Here is a 25530-nt window from a genome sequence, read left to right as displayed (position 1 = left end):
TGGTGAAACGACAAAGAAAATTAAAAGTTTGGGGTGTCACAGATCAAAGTGTTAGTTGCGGGTGTTATCGGCCAATTCTTCAAAGTTAGAGGTGTTAAAATCCAATTGGCCTTTTAATAATATATTAATCAACCCAATGGATGTATGTGTAGGTGGTATCCATGTATTTAAACTATAAAGTTAACTTTCCTTGTATTTAAATATCAAGGCATTTCCATTCAGTCAATGTTTGTTGTTTTGGTATACTTTTCCAAGAGCCGTGCAATATGTAACCTTGTAATATTAAAAAGAAAGTTTAGGTTTGTTTTTAACTAACAATTTTTTTTATACTTTAATACCATCTAATCTTGTATTTGTAAGAAGTTAAACACTATTTTTAGGTTGTGGGTATTTCAATTATTCCCATGGTTTCAAATTTGACGTGTAAAACAAATTTGGATGATATTTGAAGTTGACGGTTATTTAGTGGAAGACCATTAGACTTTGATTTGACTAACATAGTAATATATATATATATATATATATATATATATAAAAGATTCGTTAGGAACCACCATTTATTGCGAAGTTGACGGTTATTTAGTGGAAGACCATTAGACTTTGATTTGACTAACATAGTAATATATATATATAGGACAAAGATCCGTTAGGAACCACCCTTTATTGCGAGAACCGCGAGAATCAATGTGAACACAAAAAAAATGCCTAAAAATAGCTAAAAAACACACAAAAATTATTTTTTTTAATATTTTTTTTATAAAAAATCGCTACTTTTAGTAGCCAAAAAAAAAAATTTTTGGCTACTAAAAGTAGCGATTTTAACATAAAAAATATTTAAAAAAATTGTTAGATTTTTTTTAGTTTTTTTTAGGTTTTTGGGGGTTTAGTTTTTAGCATTTTAGCTTGGGGTGAGGGGGGGGGGGTTTAGTTTTTTTTTTTTTTTTTGGAGGGGGGGGTTAGGTTTTTTTAGGGTTTTTTTAGGGTTTTTTTAGGTTGTGTTCACATTGGTTCTCGCGGTTCTCGCAATAAAGGTGGTTCTCGCATGAACCTTACCCTATATATATAGGGTTATTGGATTTTATCACCCTTAACTATTGGCCATTGGCCGCTGCCACCCCCAACTATCACTTTGACGTCCGTCACCCCCAACTTAACATTTAGTGTGTTCTTTCACCAGATCACTAACTTTTAATCCTATTACTATAATTTTGGGGGTGTCCTAAGATCCCTAAAACCTCCCCAAGATCCCTATGACACCTCAAAAAGTGTAGTAACATGATCAAAAGTTAGTGATCAGTTAACGAAATGGTGACAGAACACACTAAGTGTTAAGTTTTGGGTGACGGGCGTCAAAGTGATAGTTGAGGGTGGCAGCAGCCAATAGGCAATAGTTGAGGGTGATAAAATCTAATAACCCATATATATATAGGGTGGAGTTATTGTAAAAGAGACTAAAAGTGTGAGAAAGGTAAGAAAGAATCTCAACCATTAGATCTAAATTAATTGAAAAATGTATGATTGTAAATGCATTAACAAATTCAAATATGGTAATCCTTGATTTAAGGATTTGGAGAGAGAAAAACCTGGAATTTAGGACTTATAACCGTCCATAAATATAACACCATTTAGAGCATGTTCATACATGGTGTTTTAAATATAACACAATTCAGAAAATATAACACCATTCAGCACAAAAATAACACTATTCAGTACAAAAATAACACCATTCAGCAGTAAATAAAAAAAACACCATTCAGTACAAGAATATAACACAATTCAGTACAAAAATAACACAATTAAGCACAAAAATAACACCATTCAGCAGTAAATTAAAAAAACACCATTCAGTACAAAAATAACACCATTCAGTACAAAAATAACACCATTCAGCATTAGATAAAAAAAACCATTCAGTACAAAAACAACACCATTCAGTACAAAAATAACACCATTCAGCAGTAAATAAAAAAACACCATTCAGTACAAAAAACACCTCTGTATCATCTTCTCCACTTCCGGCACCACCACTGGCACTTCCGGCACCACCACTGCTGCACCACCGCTGCCGATCCGCACAACCACTGCCGCTGCCCGCTCGCCGTCGCCGCTGCCGCTGCCGCTCGCCGTCGCCGCTCGTCGCTCGCCGTCGTCGCTGCCGCTCGTCGTCGCCGCTGTTCGATCGATATGGAGGTTTATCGGCATTAGGGTTTTGAAATTGTTGAGAGAGAGAGAAACTGTACGATCAATTGGAGAGAGAGATCGGAATTATAAGAATTTTGATTTACAGTTTCCTATTTTGAATGGATATAAAGACTTTATTACCCCTATAATTTTCAATTCAGTCCAAATTAAGAAAAATATTAACCATTTTGGTCCCTATTGATCTCAACCATTAGATCAAAAGATCTAATGGTTAAGATTCTTTCTTACCTTTCTCACACTTTGGGCCTTTTTTACAGGATCCTCTACCTATATATATTGGGTAACATGTTACATACCAAACAAGAGAATTCAACTCAAAAGACTAGTATGTGGGTGAGAGAGTCTATTTGGTATATAAACCCCATATTGGTTGCCCATACGACCGATGTGTGAGAAGTCCTATAACTTGCAATGGTGGTCCATAACAATCGGCCCTCCTTAAGGGCCAACATCCTCGTTGGTCACGGCTGGCTCTCCAGGCCACCACTCCGAGTTTGGCTCTGATACCAATGTTACAAACCAAATGAGAGAACTCAACCCAGACTAGTCTGGTGAGTGAGAGAGTTTATTTGGTATATAAACCCCACATTGGTTGCCCATACGACTAATGTAGAACAAATCTCATACCTTAGAATGGTTTTGATCCATAACATAACTTTTGTTTCTCTCTTTGGAAAAAAAGCTACAACTACACATAGAGGATCGTTTTTTGCATAACCAATTGGTACGACACCGAGAGAACTACGTAACCATTTGTACTTTTTTTATACACGATGCATAAGATGGATATAATCGCTAAACTAACTCGTTTTCTTTTTTCTTTCTAATGCTATATCTTTTCAGCACTATTTACCTGTGATGTCAGAGCTATTTATTTATAATTAGTCATATATTTAATGTGTTTCATAAAAAAACCGCAAATAAAGAAAGATATATATTTGAAATAAATGTCCTCAAGTGAAATGGTGAGGTGTTAGGTGTTCCATCTTTATTCAATACGTGGGGAATTCAAATCAAGGTGTATGTATATGTGGTTTATAGAAGTAAATTAGGCATGTAAAGGAAAACATAAATGTCAAAGTAACTTTAAAATTGATATTCACCAAATTTATAAATGCTTATCATTTAATATATATTGTCAATACACTGGTGTCATTTCTCACCTATAATTAAAAATGAGGGGCCTTACAAAAGCTTTTTTTAATTAAAAATGATGATGAAGATTGGGCCAGTCAATCAGAATGTTCACATTTTAGGAAGTACTATTTGTGGTTTAATGAGTTACTCAATTAGTCATTGCCATAACCCTTTCACGTAATAATGTAAATAAGTTGTGGATATGTGTCTGTTTTTATCTAGTTTTGATGCAACTTAAAAAAAACTTAGTCGCATGAGTAAAATACTGAACACGACGTGGCTTTTTAAAAATTTGCATCAAGTACAAATAAATTAAACAACTCTTATAAAACAAAAAAAAGTTTTAATACAAATATAGAAAATAAATAATTAAATAATCACAATCAAAATCACAACTTTAAAGTCACCAATTATTTTATTGAGTAAATTACTTTTTTGGCCCCTGTGGTTATATCCCTTTTGCTATATTAGCCCAAAATAAGAATTTTTAACATATCTGCCCCCATGGTCTCTATAACTAACCATTTGAGATCATAACGGCCAAAATGGTTAGTTATAGAGACCATGGGGGCCAAAATGGTTAGACTTAGGGGCCAAAATGGTTAGTTATAGAGACCATGGGGGCAGATATGTTAAAAATTCTTATTTTGGGCTAATATAGTAAAAGTGATATAACCACAGAGGCTAAAAACGTAATTTACTCTATTTTATTTAATGAAATAAGAAAAATAACATTTTAGAAATTGACTAACACGTACCTTATTGTTTCAAAGTCTTCAATAACCGCCCAATTTCGTCGTAAAGACATTCTCCCCTTCAGAGATGATGAAATAGCCAACAAATCGGCACCTCAATCATGCCCTGAATACTTCAGATGGATTCACGAAGATCTAAAGCCATGGAAACACACTGGAATCACCAATGAAATGGTGGAAAAAGCTAGAGAAAAGGCGCATTTCAGATTGATCATCGTTGATGGAAGACTTTACATGGAGAAATACGACTATGTGTTCCAAACTCGAGACGTATTCACCATATGGGGTATCTTGCAACTTCTTGAACTCTATCCTGGAAAAGTACCGGATCTTGATTTGATGTTCATGTGTCATGATTGGCCGTTGGTTCGAAAATCTGATTACCCATTCAACACGGGTGTGATACCGCCATTGTTCCATTATTGTGGGGATGATTCAACTTATGATATCGTCTTTCCTGATTGGTTCTTCTAGGGTTGGTAATATACCATCTTTCTAACCTTATTAGAGCTTGAAAATTTGGAATATATTTAGGTTAATATAAAAGGGTGCTAAATGTACCCCTCTTTCACAAACTTGGGAGAGGCCTAGCATTAAGAAATAATTTCCCTCTCACGTAGGGTACATTAAGTACATAGGCTACGTTTAGACATACTCTAAACAAAACCAAAATATTTCCTCATTTTTCAATAAAAAGCACAGCAGCATACTTGTGTCCCCACTTTACATGAAAAAAATAGAATCAAACATATTCTGTCTTAGTTTTCATCAAAAAATACCTTTAACATAATTTTTAGACGAGTGAAATTCTTGAACATGTGAGAGAAAAGCCTTGAAAGTCCTTCAACTGAATTTTTCTATATTAAAGTCCATACATTTTGTCTAAGATGCTTCTAGAGTTCTAGTTATAAAGAATATATAATATAATGATCCTTCACCTCTTAAATTTGTCAAAAAAACATCTGTATAACTTTATTGTTGACAAATATAAGAGGTACTGAGTCATTATTTTAAATATTATTTTCACAACTACATAGTACGCAGACTTTAATAGCAAAAATGGGTGATGGAGATTTTTGTGTTTCTTTATATGCACATCTAACTTTTATATATCAAAATTATGTTGAGTGAATTTCTTTTCTGAAAAATAAGAAAATATGCTAGTTCTTTCAATGATTTTAACAGAAATATTTACAGAATGTATGATATTAAAAGATATAACAAATATATTAACAGATAGTCAGATAGTATGATAGGGGAAGGTTCAAATGAAAACCACTAGTTATTGTGAAAACTCGAAAACTAATTAAAAAAAGCCAAAAAAACATACAAAAAAATTTTCTTTTTAATTTTTTTTTTTTTGCAATCAAAATTTCTCAGGTTTTTTAATATAAAAAAAAATTTCAAAAAAAAAAATTTTGTGTAGTGCACATGTGTAATACTGCACATATGTATGTGTACTACACATGTGTATTATTACACATGTGCACTACACAAATTTTTTTTTTTTTTTGAAAAAAAGTTTTTTTTTTATATATAAAAACTAGCGATTTTTATAAAAAAAAATTGAAAAAAAAAAAAAATTTGTGTGTTTTTTAGGCTTTTTTTAGTTAGTTTTCGAGTTTTCACAATAAAAGTGGTTTTCATTTGAACCATCCCCTAGTATGATATATTAACAAATATATTTACAGGGTTTTAAGATGGAATTTGATTTTGTAGGCCGGAAGTGAATATACCACCATGGGTGAAATTGAGCAAGGAATTGGAACAAGGTAATCAGAGACGTAAATGGACCAACAGGGAACCCTTTGCATACTGGAAAGGAAATACGTACACAGGGGTGGCCCGTAGAGACCTTGCGAGATGCAACTCGGATGGTAAACATGAATGGAATGCCAGAATCCACCATTTGGTAAACATATATTTAACTACCCATTTCTTTTGTTTCATATGTATTATTAAAACTTGATATAAAATCTTGAAATTGTAAACGAGGCGATTCGCTGCCTAGTTTTTTTGAGAATGGCTTTTTACAGGCTCGAATTAAACCAGGCTTAAATGAATTCTAGGCTTTCTAAGTTGAACCTTATTCATACACGAGATTGAACTCGAACCCCCGAGCTTTAGTTCAATCAAAATGAGTTTATTATATATATTAACAAATATTTACATAGATAATAAGTTTTATTTAGCATAGAAAAAATTACACCGTTAGTCCTTGTGGTTTCTGTCAAATTTCAATATCGGGTACTAATAATTTTTTGTTGCAAAATCAGGTACTAACATTCTAATTTGTCACAATGTTAAATACTATGGCCAAACCTTGTCCCAATGTTGAGTACTAAAGCCAAACCTTGTTAACTTTTTTTGTTAAGTCTTACTTTACTAAAATGACTAAAATGTCCTTTAGTAACTAGAGGGTCTATTTTTTAATTAATTATATTTGACTAAAATAATTTAAAGTAGTGTTTTCTATTTTATTTATATTTTTTATAAAATTAAATGGATTTAAAGTTTACTATTTATAAACTTTGAGTTTATAAATAATATGTTAGTAAAATAAACTTTTTAACTTAATCTAAATAATAAACCAAATTAGGATTTATAAAAATAACTAAAACAAATTTATAACCTAGGAATATAACAGTTTTGTAAGTTGAAATAAATATGGGGCGTTGGCTCTATATGATAAAATGAACAAATAGCATGTAATATTCTTACCAGTTTGCAATATTATGTATAAGAATTGCATCGCCGAAGTTCCGGTATGCTGACGCGACTCCGATCAGTTGTAGAGACGAAGTTGGCTGTGAAATTGTGTGGGAATGAAGTTGCATCGGGTCAAAAGGCGTATATTTAGACTCGAATTGAGGATATAACGGATCGAGAGGATGATGAGAATTTCGGAGTTAAACGGGTAGCGGATAAGCATAATTTGCAGTTTATTAATGACACAAACGAGTTGTTAGTTTTGATTATGATGGAAATAAACATTAACGGAAAAAAAACGAGTTAAACGGATAATTTTTACGAATCCGATATGGTCGGATTCCGGCGATTTTGCCAGAGAAGACCCCCTGAAAGATGGGCTTTTTTTGTTTGATTTAATAAGTTTGGTTATTTAACACATATAGTCCCTGCGGTTTCTAAGTTTTACAAAATGACTAAAAACTTTAATTATTAAAGGGCATTTTAGTAAGACTTAACAAAAAAGTTAAGAAGGTTTGGCTTTAGTACTCAACATTGTGACAAGGTTTAGCCTTAGTGGTCAACATTGTGACAAATTAGAACGTTAATACATGATTTGCAACAAAAAACTATTAGTACCCGACATTGAAATTTGGCAGAAACCACAAGGACCAACGATGTAATTTTTTCTTTAGTATATAGTTATATTTGGAAACTTATAATATGTTAAGAGTTTGAACAACAACAACAACAGCACCAACAACAACAACAACAATGTAGCAAAACAAAAGTGTGATTTTATTTACGAACTTTAATTGAGCCAAGTATAAACGAGTCAGGGTCCGTAAAAATTGAATCTCATTCAATAAATGAGCTTAAACCCCAACTCGAGCTTTATATACCAAATTTGAGTAGACTCCTTAATCTAAACAAACATATTAGCATATCAACAAATATACACTTAAATATTAAATATCATTACAAATTTATGTAAACTTGAAATATGAAAGAGTTTAAATAATTATTATTATTAACAGTAGTAATAATAATTCATTTTATTTTGTCAAAAAAATTACAGAATTGGAGCAAAGGGTTTAAAGATACAGATTTAGCAAGCCAATGTACTCATAGGTAAGTCGACAACAAATTAGTTAACATTAAATTTTATTTTTGTACAAATTAAAGTAAATTAATTTGTTTTTCCGACTAAACATATTTAGTTTTATGCATATAGGTACAAAATATACGTTGAAGGGAACGCATGGTCGGTTAGCGAGAAGTATATTTTGGCTTGTGACTCGATGAGTCTGGTCGTAACTCCACACTACTATGATTTCTTCTCTAGAGGTTTAGTACCCACTGTTCATTATTGGCCTATAAATGAGCATAAAAAGTGTAGTTCAATCAAGTTTGCTGTTGACTGGGGAAACACGAATACAGATAAGGTAATTAGTTCCACTATATAAATAAGCAAGCTAAATAAACGTTCATCAAAGTCGCATTAGACTTGTTGGATTTGAAGTCTCAAACCCAGACAAAAAGATGAACTAGAAAAATCATACCAGACACGTGAATTAAAACACTATCATAAGTTGTGTAACATGAGATTTCAAACTAATTTATATTTTTGCATATCAATACTCAAACTATAAATTTACAACCAAAAATATGAATTCATATAAAATAATTACATTTAAACTATAAGAAGGGGTTATATTTTACTTTTTTGTTTTATGTTTTAACATAAAATAGCCAATCAGCTATTGTGTTAGGTCTATCATATTCTCATACATTGTCAGAAATAACAGCCACGTGCTTAAATCCTTTGGAATTACATTATTGAAAAACAAATATTATGACTTTCTTTTTCCATGACCTTAAATAGCTACTAGAGATATCATTAACAAAAAAATGTGTTATACTATATTATAAATTTTTATTTTATTTGCACAGGCCCAGGAAATTGGAAGAAGAGGAAGTGAATTCATTAAAAAAGAACTACAAATGAATTTGGTGTATGATTACATGCTCCATCTTTTAACAGAATATTCGAAGCTTTTTAAATACAAACCAGTCATTACAAAAAATGCAGTTGAAGTTTGTTCCTGTTTGGGGAAAGATATGGTCAAAGAGTATAAAGAGCTATCAAAGGTGAAGGGTCCATCGCAGGCGAGTCCCTGCACCATGCACCCGCCTTTTGATGATCATCAACTTCAGGCTCTACAAAACATGAAACTAAATTTGACCAAGCAAGTCGAATTTTGGGAAGCAGCAAGACACGATTAATAATGTACATGAAGATGTTTATAGCGATTTTTTCTAGATTTGTTGTCACATGTAGTTTACTTGTTGCATTATATTATGGTTTTGTCAAACGGGAGGGAATAATTGAGTAACAAATAATCATTTAACGGTTTAAATTTCGGTTTTATTATCGATTCAACACTTTGTTACGTTTGGTACTTGAAGTTTTGTAAATAAAATATAAAAAACAAGCTAACGTTTTCGGATGCAGGAGAGGTTCACAGGGAAAATGATTTGACCGTAGTTTGATTCGTTATAAAGCTCTCACATGCTAGAATACAAACCTACAAATAATTATCCATATAATTTATATTTAAATAAACATTTATTTAAGTCCAAATATAACATTTTTCCAACAAAAAATCAGTCCTCTAATTCACCTATATATTAATTTAAGTCCAAATATAACATTTTTCCAACAAAAAATCAATCCTCTAATTCACCTATATATTCACCTATATATGAATGAAATAAATAGTAAACTGTAATATAATAAAATATTATATATAGTGTTTTTTTATAGTTTTATTATCTTAATACTATAATAATTGTTATCTCCTTTACTTTTTAAGTCTAATAAGCTTGGTGTTAACCGGTACTTTTATTGGAAATACCGGTTCGTTATCGGTACATGAAGGTAAAAACCAGCACCAGCCTGATATATAAAACGCCAAAAGTCGGTACCGGATTGAGTTTGATAATCTTTTAGTTCGATAAATTTGGTACTGCTACCCAGTACCATTTGCTCATCCCTGATCACGGGTACCGTACGAACACCAATGGTATCGTACAATTTTTTTTAGTTTCAGGGGTAGGGATGAGCTCGGTGCCAACTGATACCGAATCGGTATTGGTACCAAAAATACCAGTTACGGTATCGGTATATGAAGGTAAACCGGTAGCGAACCGATACTAGGAGCGCCAAACGTCAGTACCGAACTGGTACTTAGGATCTTTGGTTCAGAAAATTCGGTACCGGTACCCATTACTATTTGCTCATCTCTGACTACGGGCTTCTACCGAAAACATCATTACCATACAACTTTTTAGTTGATTTTATTTCGGTTATTTTTTAGTGTTTTTTTTTCTACATTTTTTTTATTCTTGTCAGCGATTCCGTGTGCAGTGCGCTTGTAGTGATTTCAAACATATATAAACACAGACTAAATAATAAAATATGCTCGCCGCAACACGGCGACGGTTTTTATAAGTAGTTCGAATGAAATAAAGTTTTTGGGCTTTCCAATCCATAGTTAACTTGTCAATAAGTGGTTATAACTTTAGTATTATTAAATAGTTTGACTTCTATTAATGCAAGATAACTTCGACAATATATACACAAAATCAAAGAATCCCACTTCTCAGTTCTCACTTCTCTCTCTCTCTCTCTCTCTCTAATAAACTAGCACGATGATTTGCTTCCGAGTTTTTTAAAGGTTTCATTCATGGTAGATATAACTGGTGGTGGTGGTGAATGCGGTTCCGCTTTTCCGGCAGGCGTATCTCGGAAACAAGCTTACTTCTCCGGCATGCTTATGAAGAACCCCGGCATACCAATATTCCTTTCTGTGTTTTTAGTCACCCTTTTCGTCACTGCAGACATATTTACTCGTTGGGTTGATGTTGTAAGTATTTTATTTAGGGAAAATTACAAAAATAGCCAAGAAAAATGTTGACTTACCAAAATAGCCATCTCATGAGTCTTTGGAGAGGGGCATCACTGATTACGAGAGAGCTTATGCGTCAGGGTCATTCATGCGTCCACCAATGTAGAAGTGACACGTGTCTTAGTGACATCATGCGTCCAATGCGCCCGTGACTCATCCCATGCGTCCGTGACTCATCCCATGCGTCCCTGACTCATCCCATGCGTCCCTGACTCCTCCCATGCGTCCCTGACTCATCCCATCATTCCATGCGTCTGTTTGAGGCATCCCATGCGTCCGTGACTCATCCCATCATCCCATGCGTCTGTTTGAGGCATCACATGCGTCCGTGACTCATCCCATTATCCCATGCCTCCCTGACTCATCCCATGCGTCCCTGACTCATCCCATGCATCCCTGACTCATCCTATGCCTCTGTGACTCATCCCATGCATTCCATTTTTGTACTTGTTGCTTCATCCATGCACGTATCCATATAAAAGAATTAAGGGGCATAAGAAGGGTGATGCCCCTCTCCAAAGACTCATGAAATGGCTATTTTGGTAAGTCAACATTTTTCTTGGCTATTTTGGTAATTTTCCCTTTTATTTATCATACTTTTCTTTTTTAGATATTATTATTATTATTAAAGTTTATATACAAATAAGCAATTCTTAACAAATATAGGTTCAACTAGGGCTGCAAATGAACCGAACAAACACGAACAAGACATTGTTTGTGTTCGTTTGTTAGAAAATATTTGTGTTCGTGAACACTTATCGAACGAGATTTTATGTTCATATTCGTTTGTTAAGGAAATGAACTTGTTCGTGTTCGTTTGTGTTTGTTTGTTAATTTTAGGCAACGAACAAAAACAAACGTTGACGAACACAAATGAGCACAAACTAATGTTCATGAACAGAAATGGAAACAAATGAACACAAATAATAATTCATGAACAAAATATATAATAGACTGACACTTATTAAATATTTAATTTGTCGGAATTTTGAACTATTTAAATAAATATAAAAACTAAAAACACTAATGATCTATCGAACACAAACGAACACGTTACCGAACGTTCACGAACATAAACGAACGAACGCGACCTCTGTTCATGTTTGTTCGTTTAACTAAACGAACGAAATTTCCTGTTCGTGTTCGTTTGTTTAATAAACGAACGAACACAAACGAACTTTCCGCCGAACGGTTCACGAACTGTTCGCCAAACGTTTGGTTCGTTTGCAGCCCTAGGTTCAACGGTTGATACGTTTGCATTAGTTTGACTGATTTCAATTATTTTTTCAATATTTTTACGTGATGATATAACATATTAATTTTAGTGGAAAAATGTATTCATATAGTCTGAGAAGTGATTTCTATTTCTTTTTATAACGTGATGCTTGATACGTGCTTTAAACAAATAAAATCAAATCAAATTGAATGAATCCATGGAAATTGAAAGGAAACAGATTAATAATAATTAATATTCTATTTCTATTAAAAAAACCTGCATGTGCCATTGATCCTGGATCTGTAAATATTAACATTAATTAAGTATATATATTTACTAAAAGAGTAATCTATACGGAAGAGAGTATATCCTTTATATCTTTTTACTAACATTTCTTGGTTTACATATTTTCTAAATAGCAACCATTACATATGAAGAATCGTATATTAATACTTGAGAATCATAGGTGTTGGATACAAAATGCTTCTTTAGTGTTGGAACAAGCGGTTTGGGTAACTCAATCCAATAGATGTATGTGTGTGAGGTGGTATGAATGCATCTAAGTTATAAAGTTAATTTTCCTTATATTCAAATATTAAGTTTTCCATTCGGTCAATGTTTGTTATTTTGGTATATTTTTCCAAGAGCTGTGCAATATATAAACCATGTTATTATTATTTTTTTTTACCAAACACCATATTACTAAATACTAGAGTGAAGATCCGAGGTTTAAATTTGGGCAAAGAAAGTTACTTAATTAATTGGTATAAAGTAAGGCAGGTGCAACATTTGTCGTTCAGAAAAAGAAAAAAGAAAAAAAAAGAAAAAAAAAAGAAACCTGACCACTAGTTCATGAATTATTTGGATTATTTTTATGGTTTCTTTTATTCCAAATTTGATTGTTAGACCATTAGACTTTGATTTGTCTAACATATTATTATATGTAATTTAGGTAATGTTTGTTTCTGCTTTAGGCATAATCCCATCCTATTATTCCGAAATAATAAACATAAAATTAACTTTATTTAAACAATAAGCAATGAGAGAACTTCATAACTATTTGTACTTGTTGTTTTAAACATGTTGCATGAAATAGTTATAACCGCTTACCTACTCTTTTTTTGTTCTCATACTATCTTTTCAACACTGTTTACTTGTGGTGTCAATCTTACTTACTTATAATCAGTTATATATTTGATGCGTTCTATGAAACGATGTAAATAAAGAAAGATATTTATTTGAAATAATAAAAAAAATGATAAAATAAACATGTAGAGGAAAACAAGAAATGTACAAATTGATTTTATATATGTATGAAATGTGTATATATATAGAGCTAGAAAGGAAGGGTGTACTAATATTAACACCCATATTCATCAAACTTTTAAGTTTGAGTTAACTGTCATTTCCGTTCCTGTGGTTTGTTCATTTTTGCTATTTCAGGCCAATTTTCGAATTACATCGGTCCAAAAATTAAAACCCAGTTAAGTTAGACATGTTAAATGAAGGGTATTGTTGTCAATTCAAAAAATAAGGTGAAAATAAAAGATATATGAATTGACAATAATACCCTTCATTTAACCCTTCTGACTTAACTGTGTTTTAATTTTTGGACTGAAATGACATGTTTTCAGTGTGTAGGGAGGAAACTGATGTATTTTTAAAAATTGTTTGAAATGACAAAAGTAAACAAATCACGGGGACAAAAATGACACTTAACTCTTTAAGTTTTATCACTTATCATTTAATATTTTAAAATTGTCAATGTACTGGTGTCATTCCTCACCAATAATTAGTTTGTGATAATGATTAATCTCAGTGTTAATTATTGACGGAAGAAAAATGAGAATAAAGATTGGGCCGATAGGCCCAGATGTTCACATTTTAGAAACTAGGAACTTAGGAAGTATTCTTTGTGGGCCCATTTGTCCTTTAACGTAATAATGTAAACGAAAAAAAATCTTGCTGAAAGAACGCAATTCATAATTTCATATGGTTAACTAAACACGTTTAAAAGCTTAGACCCAAATATAATAAGTAGGAATGGGATCAAATACAAACACTTAAGTTTGTAAGAACCATAAGAACCAATACATAATTGACAAGTGTCCATCAATAAAAAATTAGTTTAGGGGTAATTTAGACTTTTTGACCATATTTATTTATAACTATTTAAAAATAATTACAAAAAATATAATCAGCACAACACTATATAATTAGCACAACATCATTAATCGTTCTTCATTATCAGCACATCGTCCTCGAATCGTTCTCCATTATCAACATAAACGACATTAGCACAACATCTTCAATCGTTCTCCATTATCAACACACCAGATGTGCTGATTATATCTACTTTTGGTGTTTGTTTGTATTATTTTGTAATTAACACATAATCAGCACCTTATTAGCACAAATATAAAACACCTTTTGTTAACTTTTTTTAAAAAACACTTTTATAAATACAAAAAGGTATAGCAATATGGTACTCATATTAAAGATAAAAAAATACTTGATTTTATGGTATATATTTTTAAAAAAAATAATGAAGTATATAAAAGTTATTTTAGTTTAAAAAACCTTGGTGGAATTTGTATTTAATAGAAAATGGTCAAATGACTAGCAATTTTACAAAATTACCCCTAATTTGTTAGTAGTAATTTTTAATTATAAGAGTTTTATTTATAATCAATATCAACCCTTGATTTAAATTAACAATGGTTCAGATCTGTTCTTACGGTTCTTATAATTAGCACTGTTTGTACAGGATCTCAACCCATAATAAGTAATACAAATAAAAGAACTAAATTTAAAAAATAAGTTTGCGGGTAAGTAACTTTATTAAAGTTGAGAACTTGTAGTGTAAATTGATTTGAAAAGAAAAATATAAATTTATTAAAATTAAGGGACCGTATAACAATGTATTTAAGATCAGGGAGTCATACACTAAAGACAAAAAACCTACTCTAGCTAACATTTGTTTTTAACTAGTAAGATTATCTGCGTTACGCTGCGGGGTTTCGGTCGATATCTATTTTGTTCAGTTAGCAATCCAAAGAAAAATATGCTCAAAATAAAACACTGACACATGTTTTACATCAACCGAAAACATAAAAATAAATTTAAATTGTACAGCAGGACAAGCTGATTTTAAATTAGTTGTAAATGGAAAGATAAACGCTATCTTAAATATAACTTTAATGAAAAATAAACGTAAAACTAAAACAAAAAATATAAAGAAAAGTAAAAAAAAAAAGTCTAGAATAAAAAACCTTAAGAAAGAAACAAAAAAGCCAATATGATGAAAACATTATTCACACAACTTGTTAATTATATTTTACATCAAAACTTAGACGAAGTGAAAACATACATAAAAATAAGCACGAAAACTTATTATATTTATTGATCCGGCATATTTCCGAAAAACATACGTCCAAACGTAAACCAACCAACTGAAAACATACATAATAATAAGTATAAGAACATATTATATTTGACCCAACTTATTTTCGAGAAAAATTTACTTTGAAACGAAAATCAGCTTGATTTTATACCAACAATTACATAAAAATAAGAGTAAATTACAAGTTTTGTCCTTTATGTTTACATTAAATTGCAGACGCTGTCCTTTTGGCCAAAAGTTTACAGGCGGTGTCCTTAACCTTTCAAAATCTTGCACGTTTTGTCCTTTAGCCCAAACCTGGTTAGAAATCTCAGTTAAAAATAGTCATATGCAATGCACATGAGGGTAAAATAGTAATTTCCCTCTCAACCCATTTAAAATAAAAAGAATTTGATTAAAACAATACCATTACCTATCACTTGACCCCACCATCACACATGCATCTTTGACATTGACCATTTCTTCTTCTATGGCTTTTGAAAATCATCAATTTTTATAACCAGATTGTATACAAGCAACCAAACAAGAGTGTAAAAAATTCATCCAACTATCCAAATTCTATGCCATTGAACTGTAAAGTAATAATACTCAAATAAAAAGATATATAGCTAGGATTGGATCCCTGAACTCTCCGGTGACCCACCGTCTGAACTCCTTGGCGACCCACCGTCCACAGCCACCACTGACCACCACCACCACTCTTCATCATCTACAACCATTTCCGATCTCAGACCTGCGACAACTACGCCACCGCCGTACACTCCGCCGTCTCCGATCTCAGATCTGGTTTGTCGTCTCCGATATCAGCCCATTCTAGTTAATATCCAATCCTAGGGTTCCTTCCTTTTGTCTGGTGTGTTTTCTTCGTTGAATAATCGATTGGTAAGGATCCTGTTCATGTAATCATGTGTGCTCTTTAATACTTGATTCTCCAATATTCTTGGGACTTTTATGTATTTACTATCATGGTTTGATTAATCGATTGATTGAAAGAAAATATATCAGCAGGAGGTTGGGATGAAGGATGGTGGGGTTTTGTTTATGAAGTAGGGCCGTTCAAACCGCTCGGCGCTCGTCGCTCGCTCGACGCTCGTTCGGAAATTGCTCGGAAAATGCTCGTTCGATTTGACGCTCGGTTGTAAATGAGCCGCTCTGCTCGGTTCGGTTTGTAAACGAGCCAAGTATGAGCAAAGGTCCGCTCGGCTCGGTTCGGCTCGAATTATTATTATTAGTTAGTATATATATATACATAAACACATACATATATAAACATGTATATACACACATATAAATTATACATATACACACACCTAAATTTATACACACATACATATATACTTAAATATAAATTAAATTTATAGTTTTATATATACTTCTCTATTAGATTTTGGTCAACTACATACAAATTTAGAACTATATCTATACATACTAACCGATCACGCCAATAAAAAAAATTAATATCAAATCTAAAAGTTAAACCCTAAACAGATAAACGACAGTCTGCCCATGACCTCAATGTTTCATGCCGTTACCCTAAATCAATCGTCTCTTGCTCTCAACGTCATTGATCGTGCAATATGATCATCGCCTCGTCGGCCACAACATTGTTATTCATAAGAAAAATATTATGCCATGAAATGTGTTTGTTTATTAAGATTTAAAAACTTGAGACCCTACATTGTCGTGCAATTACCCTTTTTTTAGACCCTACATTGTCACTATCTCTCTGAGCAAATTTAAATCGGGTGACACGGTTGTCCAAATCGCTCGAACTTCGCTCGCCGCTCGCTCGAAATATTTCCTGCTTGGAAAATGCTCGCTTGATTTGTGGCTCGGTTTTAAATGAGCCGCTCCGCTCGGTTCGATTTGTAAACGAGCCAAGCACGAGCAAAGGTCCGCTCGATTCGGCTCGACTCGTGAACAGCCCTATTATGAATGATGGTGGGGTTTTGTTTGAGAGTGGTGACAGGTGAGAGATAGAGAGAGAAGAGCGAGGAGTACTTTATTTTTCAATTTATTAAAAACTAGCCCTTAAATATAAGTTTTTTTTACATAATAGTCCTTGAAGAGATGAAATGACAATAATGCCCTCCTGTGCAAGGCACATGACCAGATTTAACAAAAATTTCTAACTGAGTTTGGTCTAAAGGTCATAACGTGCAAGATTTTGGAACATTAAAGACACCGCCTGTAAACTTTTGAAAAAAAGGACAGCGTCTGCAATTTGGTGTAAACATAAAGGACAAAACTTGTAATTTACTCTAAAAATAAACACGCAAAACTCAATTACAATGTGTTTAGAAAGTTAAGAGAGAGTAATTGTCAATGTTAAAAGTTAAAAGATAAAAGTATACAAAGAATCAAAAGTTCAAATCACTGTATACGAACTTTGCTAATTGTATTACAGTTAATAATATGAAAAAAATATATATATACTTTTGATTAATTTCTGTAAGTGTTTACTTAAAATATACTTTAACACTTTTATAAATTTAAATAAATTGCTCAGATTTGTCTCTTTTTATCTTATTTCGATGCAACTTAAAAATTCTAGTCGTATGAGTAATATTGAAAGCAAATGCATTTTAAAAAGAAAAATTATAAGTTTTGTCCTTTATTTTTATACCATTTTTTAAGCGGTATCCTTTTTAACGAATGTTGACAGGTGGTGTTTTTTATTAGGTATTTTGTTGCAAGTTTAGTCCTTTACACCCAACCCAGTTAAAAAACCCTGTTAATTGTTGGGTGTAAAGGACTAAACTTGCAACAAATACCTAGGTAAAGGACTAAACTTGCAACAAAATACCAAGTAAATGACACCGCCTGTCAACAATTAACAGGGACTTTTAACTGGATTGGGTGTAAAGGACTAAATTTGCAACAAAATACCTAGTAAAGGACACCGCCTGTCAACATTCGTTAAAAAGGACACCGCCTGAAAAGTGGTATAAAGATAAAAGACAAAACTTGTAACTTTTCCTTTTAAAAATCGATACATCAACATACAGATAAAATTAACAAATGATATAAAACCAAAAATTAAAAGGAAAAATCGAACAAAATAGACTAAAACTTAAATAACACATCAAAACCATAAGTTTAAAGTTGCCAGTTATTTTATTTTATTGATTGATTAAAAATTTAAAAATAACATTTTAGAAATTCACTAACTCTCATTCTTTTAAAGTCTTCAATAACCGCTCAATTTTGTCAAAAGGACATTCTTCCGTTCGAAAACAGTGAAACCACCAACAACTCGACACCTGAATCATGTCCAGAATACTTTAGATGGATTAACGAAGATCTAAAGCCATGGAAACATACTGGAATAACTAACGAAATGGTGAAAAAAGCTAGAGAAAAGGCACATTTCAGGTTAATCATCATTGATGGAAGACTTTACATGGAGAAATACGGCTACGTGTTCCAAACTCGAGATGTATTCACAATTTGGGGGATCTTGCAACTTCTTGAACTTTATCCCGGAAAAGTGCCGGACCTTGACTTGATGTTCACATGTCACGATTGGCCGTTGGTTCGAAAATCCAGTTACCATGACAATACGAGTGTTATACCTCCATTGTTTCATTATTGTGGGGATGATTTGACTTACGATATCGTCTTTCCGGATTGGTCGTTTTGAGGCTGGTAATATGCCATATTTCTAACCTTATTAGAGCTTGGAAATTTGGAATATATTAAAGTGAATATAAAAAGGATGTTAAATGTACACCTCAATTGGAGGAGGGGTTCACCTTTAAAAACATAATTTCCCTCTCAAATAAGGTACATTTAAGTACACGGAATCCTTTTAAACATGCTTTAAAAAAAACTAACATATTTCCTCTTTTTCATGAAAAAGTACATCAACATAATTTTGTAATTATGTCCCCATTTTTCATGAAAAATAATTAGCATGATTTTATCCTCATTTTTCATAAAAAGTACTTTTAACATAATTTTGAGACGTATAAAAGTCATTGAACATTAAAAAAAAAGCTGGGAAAGTTCTCAACCGAATTTTACTATATTAAAGTCCATGCACTTTTTCTAAAAATGCATCTACTCATAAAAACATATTAAATATAATGATTTGTCACCTCTTAAATTTTTCGAAATCATTTGGTTTTTCCCAAAATTCTATATAACTTTATTTAGCGAATTTAACAGGTAACAAATCATTATTTCAAATATCATTTTCACAATTACATGCATTTAAGAAAAGTTCCTAGACTTTAATATAATGACTTTTTGTGTTTTTTTAACGTTTGCATGGACTTTTATATGCCAAAATTACGTTAAGTGGCTTTGTCTATGAAAAATGAGAAAGTATGCTAGTTATATTAACCCATATATTTATATTGTTTTAGGACGGAATTTGATTTTGTAGGCCTGAAGTGAATATATTGCCATGGGTGAAATTGAGCAAAGAGTTGGAAGAAGGGAATCAGAGACAAAAATGGATGGAAAGGGAACCCTTTGCATACTGGAAAGGGAATACGCGCACAGGAAGGGCCCGGAAAGACCTTGCAAAGTGCAACTCTAACGATAAACATGAATGGAATGCCAGAATCCACCATTTGGTAAATATTCAATCACCCATTTCTTTTGTTTCATATCTCATGTGGCTAAAATATTACATAGAGTAGGAGGCGGTGTCAAGTGTGAGCTATTTGAGATCGTCTTTTTATTAGCTTGAACTATCGTGCTTAAACTAGCTCCAAAAGGAGCCGGAGCTAGGCTTGTCTCGACTCATTTACACATCTATAAAACAGATAGTCATGTTGTTAAAAATCTAGAAGGCAACCAAATAGATGTATTTTAATGTCATTTTATTTTGCCAAATAATTGCAGGATTGGAAAAAAGGGTTTAATGATACGGATTTAGCAAGCCAATGTACCCATAGGTGTGTCGACAACAATTTAGTTACCAATAAATATAGTTTTATACAATTTTGACTAGAAATATTGAAATCATACTGCATACAGGTACAAAATATACGTTGAAGGAAACACATGGTCGGTTAGCGAGAAGTATATATTGGCTTGCGACTCGATGAGTCTGGTCGTAACTCCTCACTACTATGATTTCTTCTCCAGAGGTCTAATACCCACCGTTCATTATTGGCCCATAAACGAGAAAAACAAATGTAGTTCAATCAAGTTTGCCGTTGACTGGGGGAACAAGAATACAGATAAGGTAATTGATATGAATTGAATCGTTAATCAAATGGTCCAAGAAAATACACAAAGCCAGAAGCCAGAGAGAAACTTAGAAAGAATTTAGACTCAATTTATACTTTTTCATTCCTTGTTTTCATAAAGGAAACATCGCTCTAATATAGCCGAACGATTAAGCATAGAAACTAACCACTAACTTGGCCCACTAACTACAAATCATCAAACGTGATATCTTAATCTAATTTCTATTTTTGCATATCAAGACTCTAAAACTACAAATTTGGAACCAAATAATATGAATAAACAAGGTCAATCCAAACATGACCGGTTTACTAAAACATGTTTGACTTGAAATCGGCACCTACTTGTTTAAACTAAACTCAAACACGCTAATTTTGTGTTAGTTTTGTGTCAGAAATTCACATTCATAAGCTTAATCACATTATTAAAAAAACAAATACTATGAACTTATTTTTCCATGACCTAAAATAGCTACTAGAGCCATCATTCGTATGAAAAAAAATATGAGTTATAATATTAACAATTTTTATCTGTATAGGCGCAGGAAATTGGAAGAAGAGGAAGTGAATTTGTAAAAAAGGAATTACAAATGAATTTGGTGTATGATTACATGCTCCATCTTTTAACAGAATACTCGAAGCTTTTTAAATACAGACCAGTCATTACAAAAAATGCAGTTGAAGTTTGTTCCTGTTTGGGGAAAGATATGGTCAAAGAGTATAAAGAGCTATCAAAGGTGAAGGCTCCATCGCAGGCGAGTCCCTGCACCATGCACCCGCCTTATGATGATCATCAACTTCAAGCTCTACAAAACCTGAAACTAAATTTGATCAAGCAAGTCGAATTTTGGGAAGCAACAAGACACGATTAATAATGTACATGAAGATGTTTATAGGGATTTTTTTCATAGATTTGTTGTCACGTGTAGTTTACTTGTTGATTTGGTCGATGTCGTTTAATATGGGTTTGTAAAATAGAACGCAAGAATTGAGTTAACATATAATAATTTAACAGTTTGATTTTCAGTCTTATCAATTCGACACTTTGTTATGTTTGACAGTAAAGTTCTAACCTCGAATGAGCTAACACATTCGGAGACAGGGTTTGTTCACGAAGAAAAGGCGGGCCTGCTTCAATCGACGGTTCACAGAACCAGAGTCAAAACCTAACTGCACAAAATAGTTTGCTTATTACCTTTACCGGTTTATTTGAGTTAATTTCCCGGATGGTCCCTGTGGTTTCACGTTTTTTCATGTTTAGTCCTCATCTTTTGAAAATAACAGGTATGCTCCCTATGCTTTATATTTCGTTACTCGAATACTCCCCTGAGTAGATGTCAGTTAGTTTGGAAATAGCATGTATGCTCCCTATGGTTTGTCATTTGTTACTCGGATAGTCCCCTGAGTAAATGTCAGGGGACTATCCGAGTAACAAAATGACAAACCACAGGGAGCATACTTGCCATTTCCAAACGTGAAAAATCGTGAAATCACAGGGACCATCCGGGCAATTAACTCCGGTTTATTTCTTGCAAAATGCGAGAACCAATGTGAGGCCAAATGTTGATTATTTTTTCATGTACATTAATAATTTTATGTTCCTGTTTGTCAAAAAGCATATGATCCATTTTTAGAGGGTTTTATATATGATGAACTTGAAAACAAAAACTTGTCCTTAAAGGCGTTGTTAGTAAGGGTGTGAATTTCTAGCACGATCTAAAAATATGACACAAACCTAACACGAAATTCATGGGTCTGGGTTTAGTCTAAACGAGTTCCCGCCAATTTTAGGTTGAACTCGCAAATCCAGTTAGCTAAAGGGGTTGGGTTCGGGTCAACCCGGTAGGGTTGGCGGGTTGACCCTATATATTATATTACATTTTTTACAATATGTTTTATGTCATAAATTAGATCGAGTGGGTATTTTATGCCGTAATTATAACTTAAAATGAGAAGCTGACATAGATTTTATAATTTAAATGTAATTGTATAATATACATTTGTGACTTTTTTTAGTAAATTTTTATTATAATATATTAATCTCCGGAAAAAAAGTAAAAAAATCGGGTTGAACGGGTCGTTTCGGGTCAACCCATGAATATTCGGGACCATATGTATGACACGATTTTTGGGTTTGGGTCGTGTTCGGTTTCGTTTAAAATTTTCAGGTTCGGGTCTGATTGAACCCACCAACCCATTAACACGACCTGTTTAGCACGCCTAGTTGTTAGTCATAATTTGGTGAAATGCGACTGTACGTATGTCTATCTGGTAATGAACCTTGTTTTTAAACAATGAAAGTTACTTGGATGCCTCAATAAGAAATGAAAATGGAATTATTGGTTGTTGCTAACCTCAATTGGATTGTTTCCAACATCAATTCAAACCGCATCGGGTTTCACATAACTACCCCTGACCATATTTGGTTGCCCCATTTCTGATATAAAGATATCGGCATGTCTAGTTGTGAACAACATGATACGAAGTTTATAATCAACAAGAACACTAAATGAAAGATTATTATTAACAATGAACTAAAGATTACAAACTCACAACGATTCAGACAACACAAAATCACCAAACTCTTAACTATCACAACTAACAGATTATCAACACGATAATCTGTAATGTTGATAATCTGTAACAGATTCACAAGATCTTACAACTAAATCACTGATTTAAGGTGAATCAATGAAGAAACCCTAGAAAACCCTGATGAACTTTTAGAGAGAGAAACAAGTGGAGTAAAATATCTGAATAATGAGTCTGGTAGGTAGGGATTATGTATTTATACTAGATCCATACCTGGGTTGTTAAACGGTTATAACAACCCGGTCTTCTAGGCAGCAACTAATAACAACTCATTCTTGAGCTCAGCTTCCTATAACGCTTCGTTTTTTCGTAACTTTCCCAATTTAGAATGTGCATCTTGTAAATCTATTTTCAGAAACTCATCTCTTTCAAAAAATCGTATTTCGTTTCATCGTTATAAATCCAAGACTTTAATCGCACAAAAATCTATCTTTTATTTCGAAATTTTGCTTTCACTTATCCATCATACTTGTACGTTTATAATCCCTTAATCGATCTTTCCGCCAGCGATTGGGGTGTTACAGATTGGTATCAGAGCCATAACTATAGGGAATTAGGAAAAGTAGGAATGTTTTTACCTAGTCTATGGTTTAAGAGCTTCATTCTTATGTTTTGCTTGAAACTACTTGCATGCTACTTCATTCTTATTTATTCTCTTTGGGCCTTTTAAACATATATGTCGTTTTACCTTTATGTACTATACTTGACATGTTATTCTTATGTGTAAATACTTGTTTTATTATGTGTTAATACTTGCTTTATTGTTCCATTCTCTATGTTCTATTCTTAACATGCTTTTTATGTGTTAACACTTGTTTTTATTATTCCTCAACATATGCCTTTCCTAAGGCTTTTTACTCGATTTTACTACACTAGAAAACACTCGTATTATACAAACGAGACGACTTCACCAAAATAGGCGTGAAACTCACAATTTGGTAAACGACTCTCAATCCACCCATCTTTTTTATACGAATACACCATTAAGTTAGGAGTGAAATCCACATCTTAATGGTAATTTCAAATTTTGAATTTTGAATTCTAGTGGACCCTCATCAACGTGTCGAAATTAAATTTTGACTCAACGAGTACCAACCGCACTTAGGGTACAAAGTCGTCAAGTTAGGGGACAAAACCCGCATCTCGTCGACTAGTCCCACTCCTTGATTTGTCATAAATCCCGCCAAGTCTCGAATTTTCGATTGAATTGGGACATGTAGTAACTGGAAGGGCGAATACCGTTAACCGACTTGTCGGCGAGAGTATACCACCTATTAGGCCAAAGCATGTTTCTAAATTTCAAAAGACTTTTCGACCACTTTGGTTAGTCAAAGTTCCGTTTGGAACCATTCAAGTTTTAATCGAACCTACGTTTTACTATTATCAACTTTATTTGATACAATCATCTCTTTCCACATTCGAATTATCCTTGATATTATTCTTTTACACACTGTAACAATCCTAGCTAAAGTGACACCCTCGATTGTTTCCCGACACTCTAATATATTTTAAAATATCCCAACATGTCTTTAAATACATCCCATATGTGAAAACCGAGCCCGAAATACAATATAGCATTAAAAATAAATTAAAAACAAGTTTATTTAAGCTGAGGCGGGCCGCGTAGACCCACCCCAACCCTTTACGCGGGCGGTATTAAGGCTAAAGCCTGAATTCGTTGAATTATAAGTTTAGGCGGGTCGCGTAAGCCTTAGCTTACACTTACGCGGGCCACGTAAGATCAGAAACCTGGTGCAGCCCGGTGTGGCCACGTGGCCGACGCGTGTTGACCCTACTCGCTGACTCGGACTAGATACATGTTTGACCAGGGTTGACGTGCGCCGCGTAACCCTTGTCTTTGTTTTACGTGGGCCGCGTGAGGACCAGAATCAGGCCCTATATAAGAAGGGCATCGGCTTTCAGTTCCGATCGCTCACAAACGTTTCTCAATCTCAATTTCTGAATAGTACAGATAATACGCGGGTATTATACCCCCTATAAAGCGAGGTTCTGCTACGATGTAAGTATCATAACCCCTGGAGACGTATTAGATACTCTGCCCGATTGATCTAGGGTTCCGTAACGACTATCGTGGTTCTGCCCGACGTAGTCATTGGAATGCCGTCTCGGGGAGGGTATTACTAATGTTAAAATGGGTTATTATACTAACACACGTGCATTTGTGTAATTTTTAGATTATTCCCAGGAAATCCTTACTGAAAATGTGACAACTCGTGCTCCCAAGATTAGCATTGTCCAATCTCGTGTTTTACTATACGTCGTTACTATGTCTACGCCGCGCAAACCCGTTAACTTGTTTAATTACATTGAACTGCTATGATTATTTGATTATATGATTGTGAGC

General features: G+C 33.2%; 1 protein-coding gene and 1 pseudogene across 1 annotated transcript; both read left to right on the top strand.

The window, feature by feature from the left end:
• The window catches only part of LOC110883902, a 49313-nt pseudogene extending 40100 nt beyond the window's left edge, over positions 1-9213 (top strand).
• A 1318-nt stretch (positions 9214-10531) lies between these two features.
• On the top strand, positions 10532-21445 carry LOC110880655 (protein O-glucosyltransferase 1). Its single transcript, XM_022129135.2, is given in 6 exon segments — positions 10532-10711; positions 18560-19020; positions 19763-19955; positions 20227-20279; positions 20362-20572; positions 21113-21445. Coding segments are annotated over 6 exon segments (1431 nt in total).
• Positions 21446-25530: the final 4085 nt, after the last annotated feature.

Source organism: Helianthus annuus, chromosome 6 (genome assembly GCF_002127325.2).
Source record: "Helianthus annuus cultivar XRQ/B chromosome 6, HanXRQr2.0-SUNRISE, whole genome shotgun sequence".
In the NCBI taxonomy this organism is placed as follows: domain Eukaryota; kingdom Viridiplantae; phylum Streptophyta; class Magnoliopsida; order Asterales; family Asteraceae; genus Helianthus; species Helianthus annuus.
The sequence above is the reverse complement of the archived record's forward strand: the minus strand, read 5'-3'. Positions and strand labels throughout refer to the sequence as shown.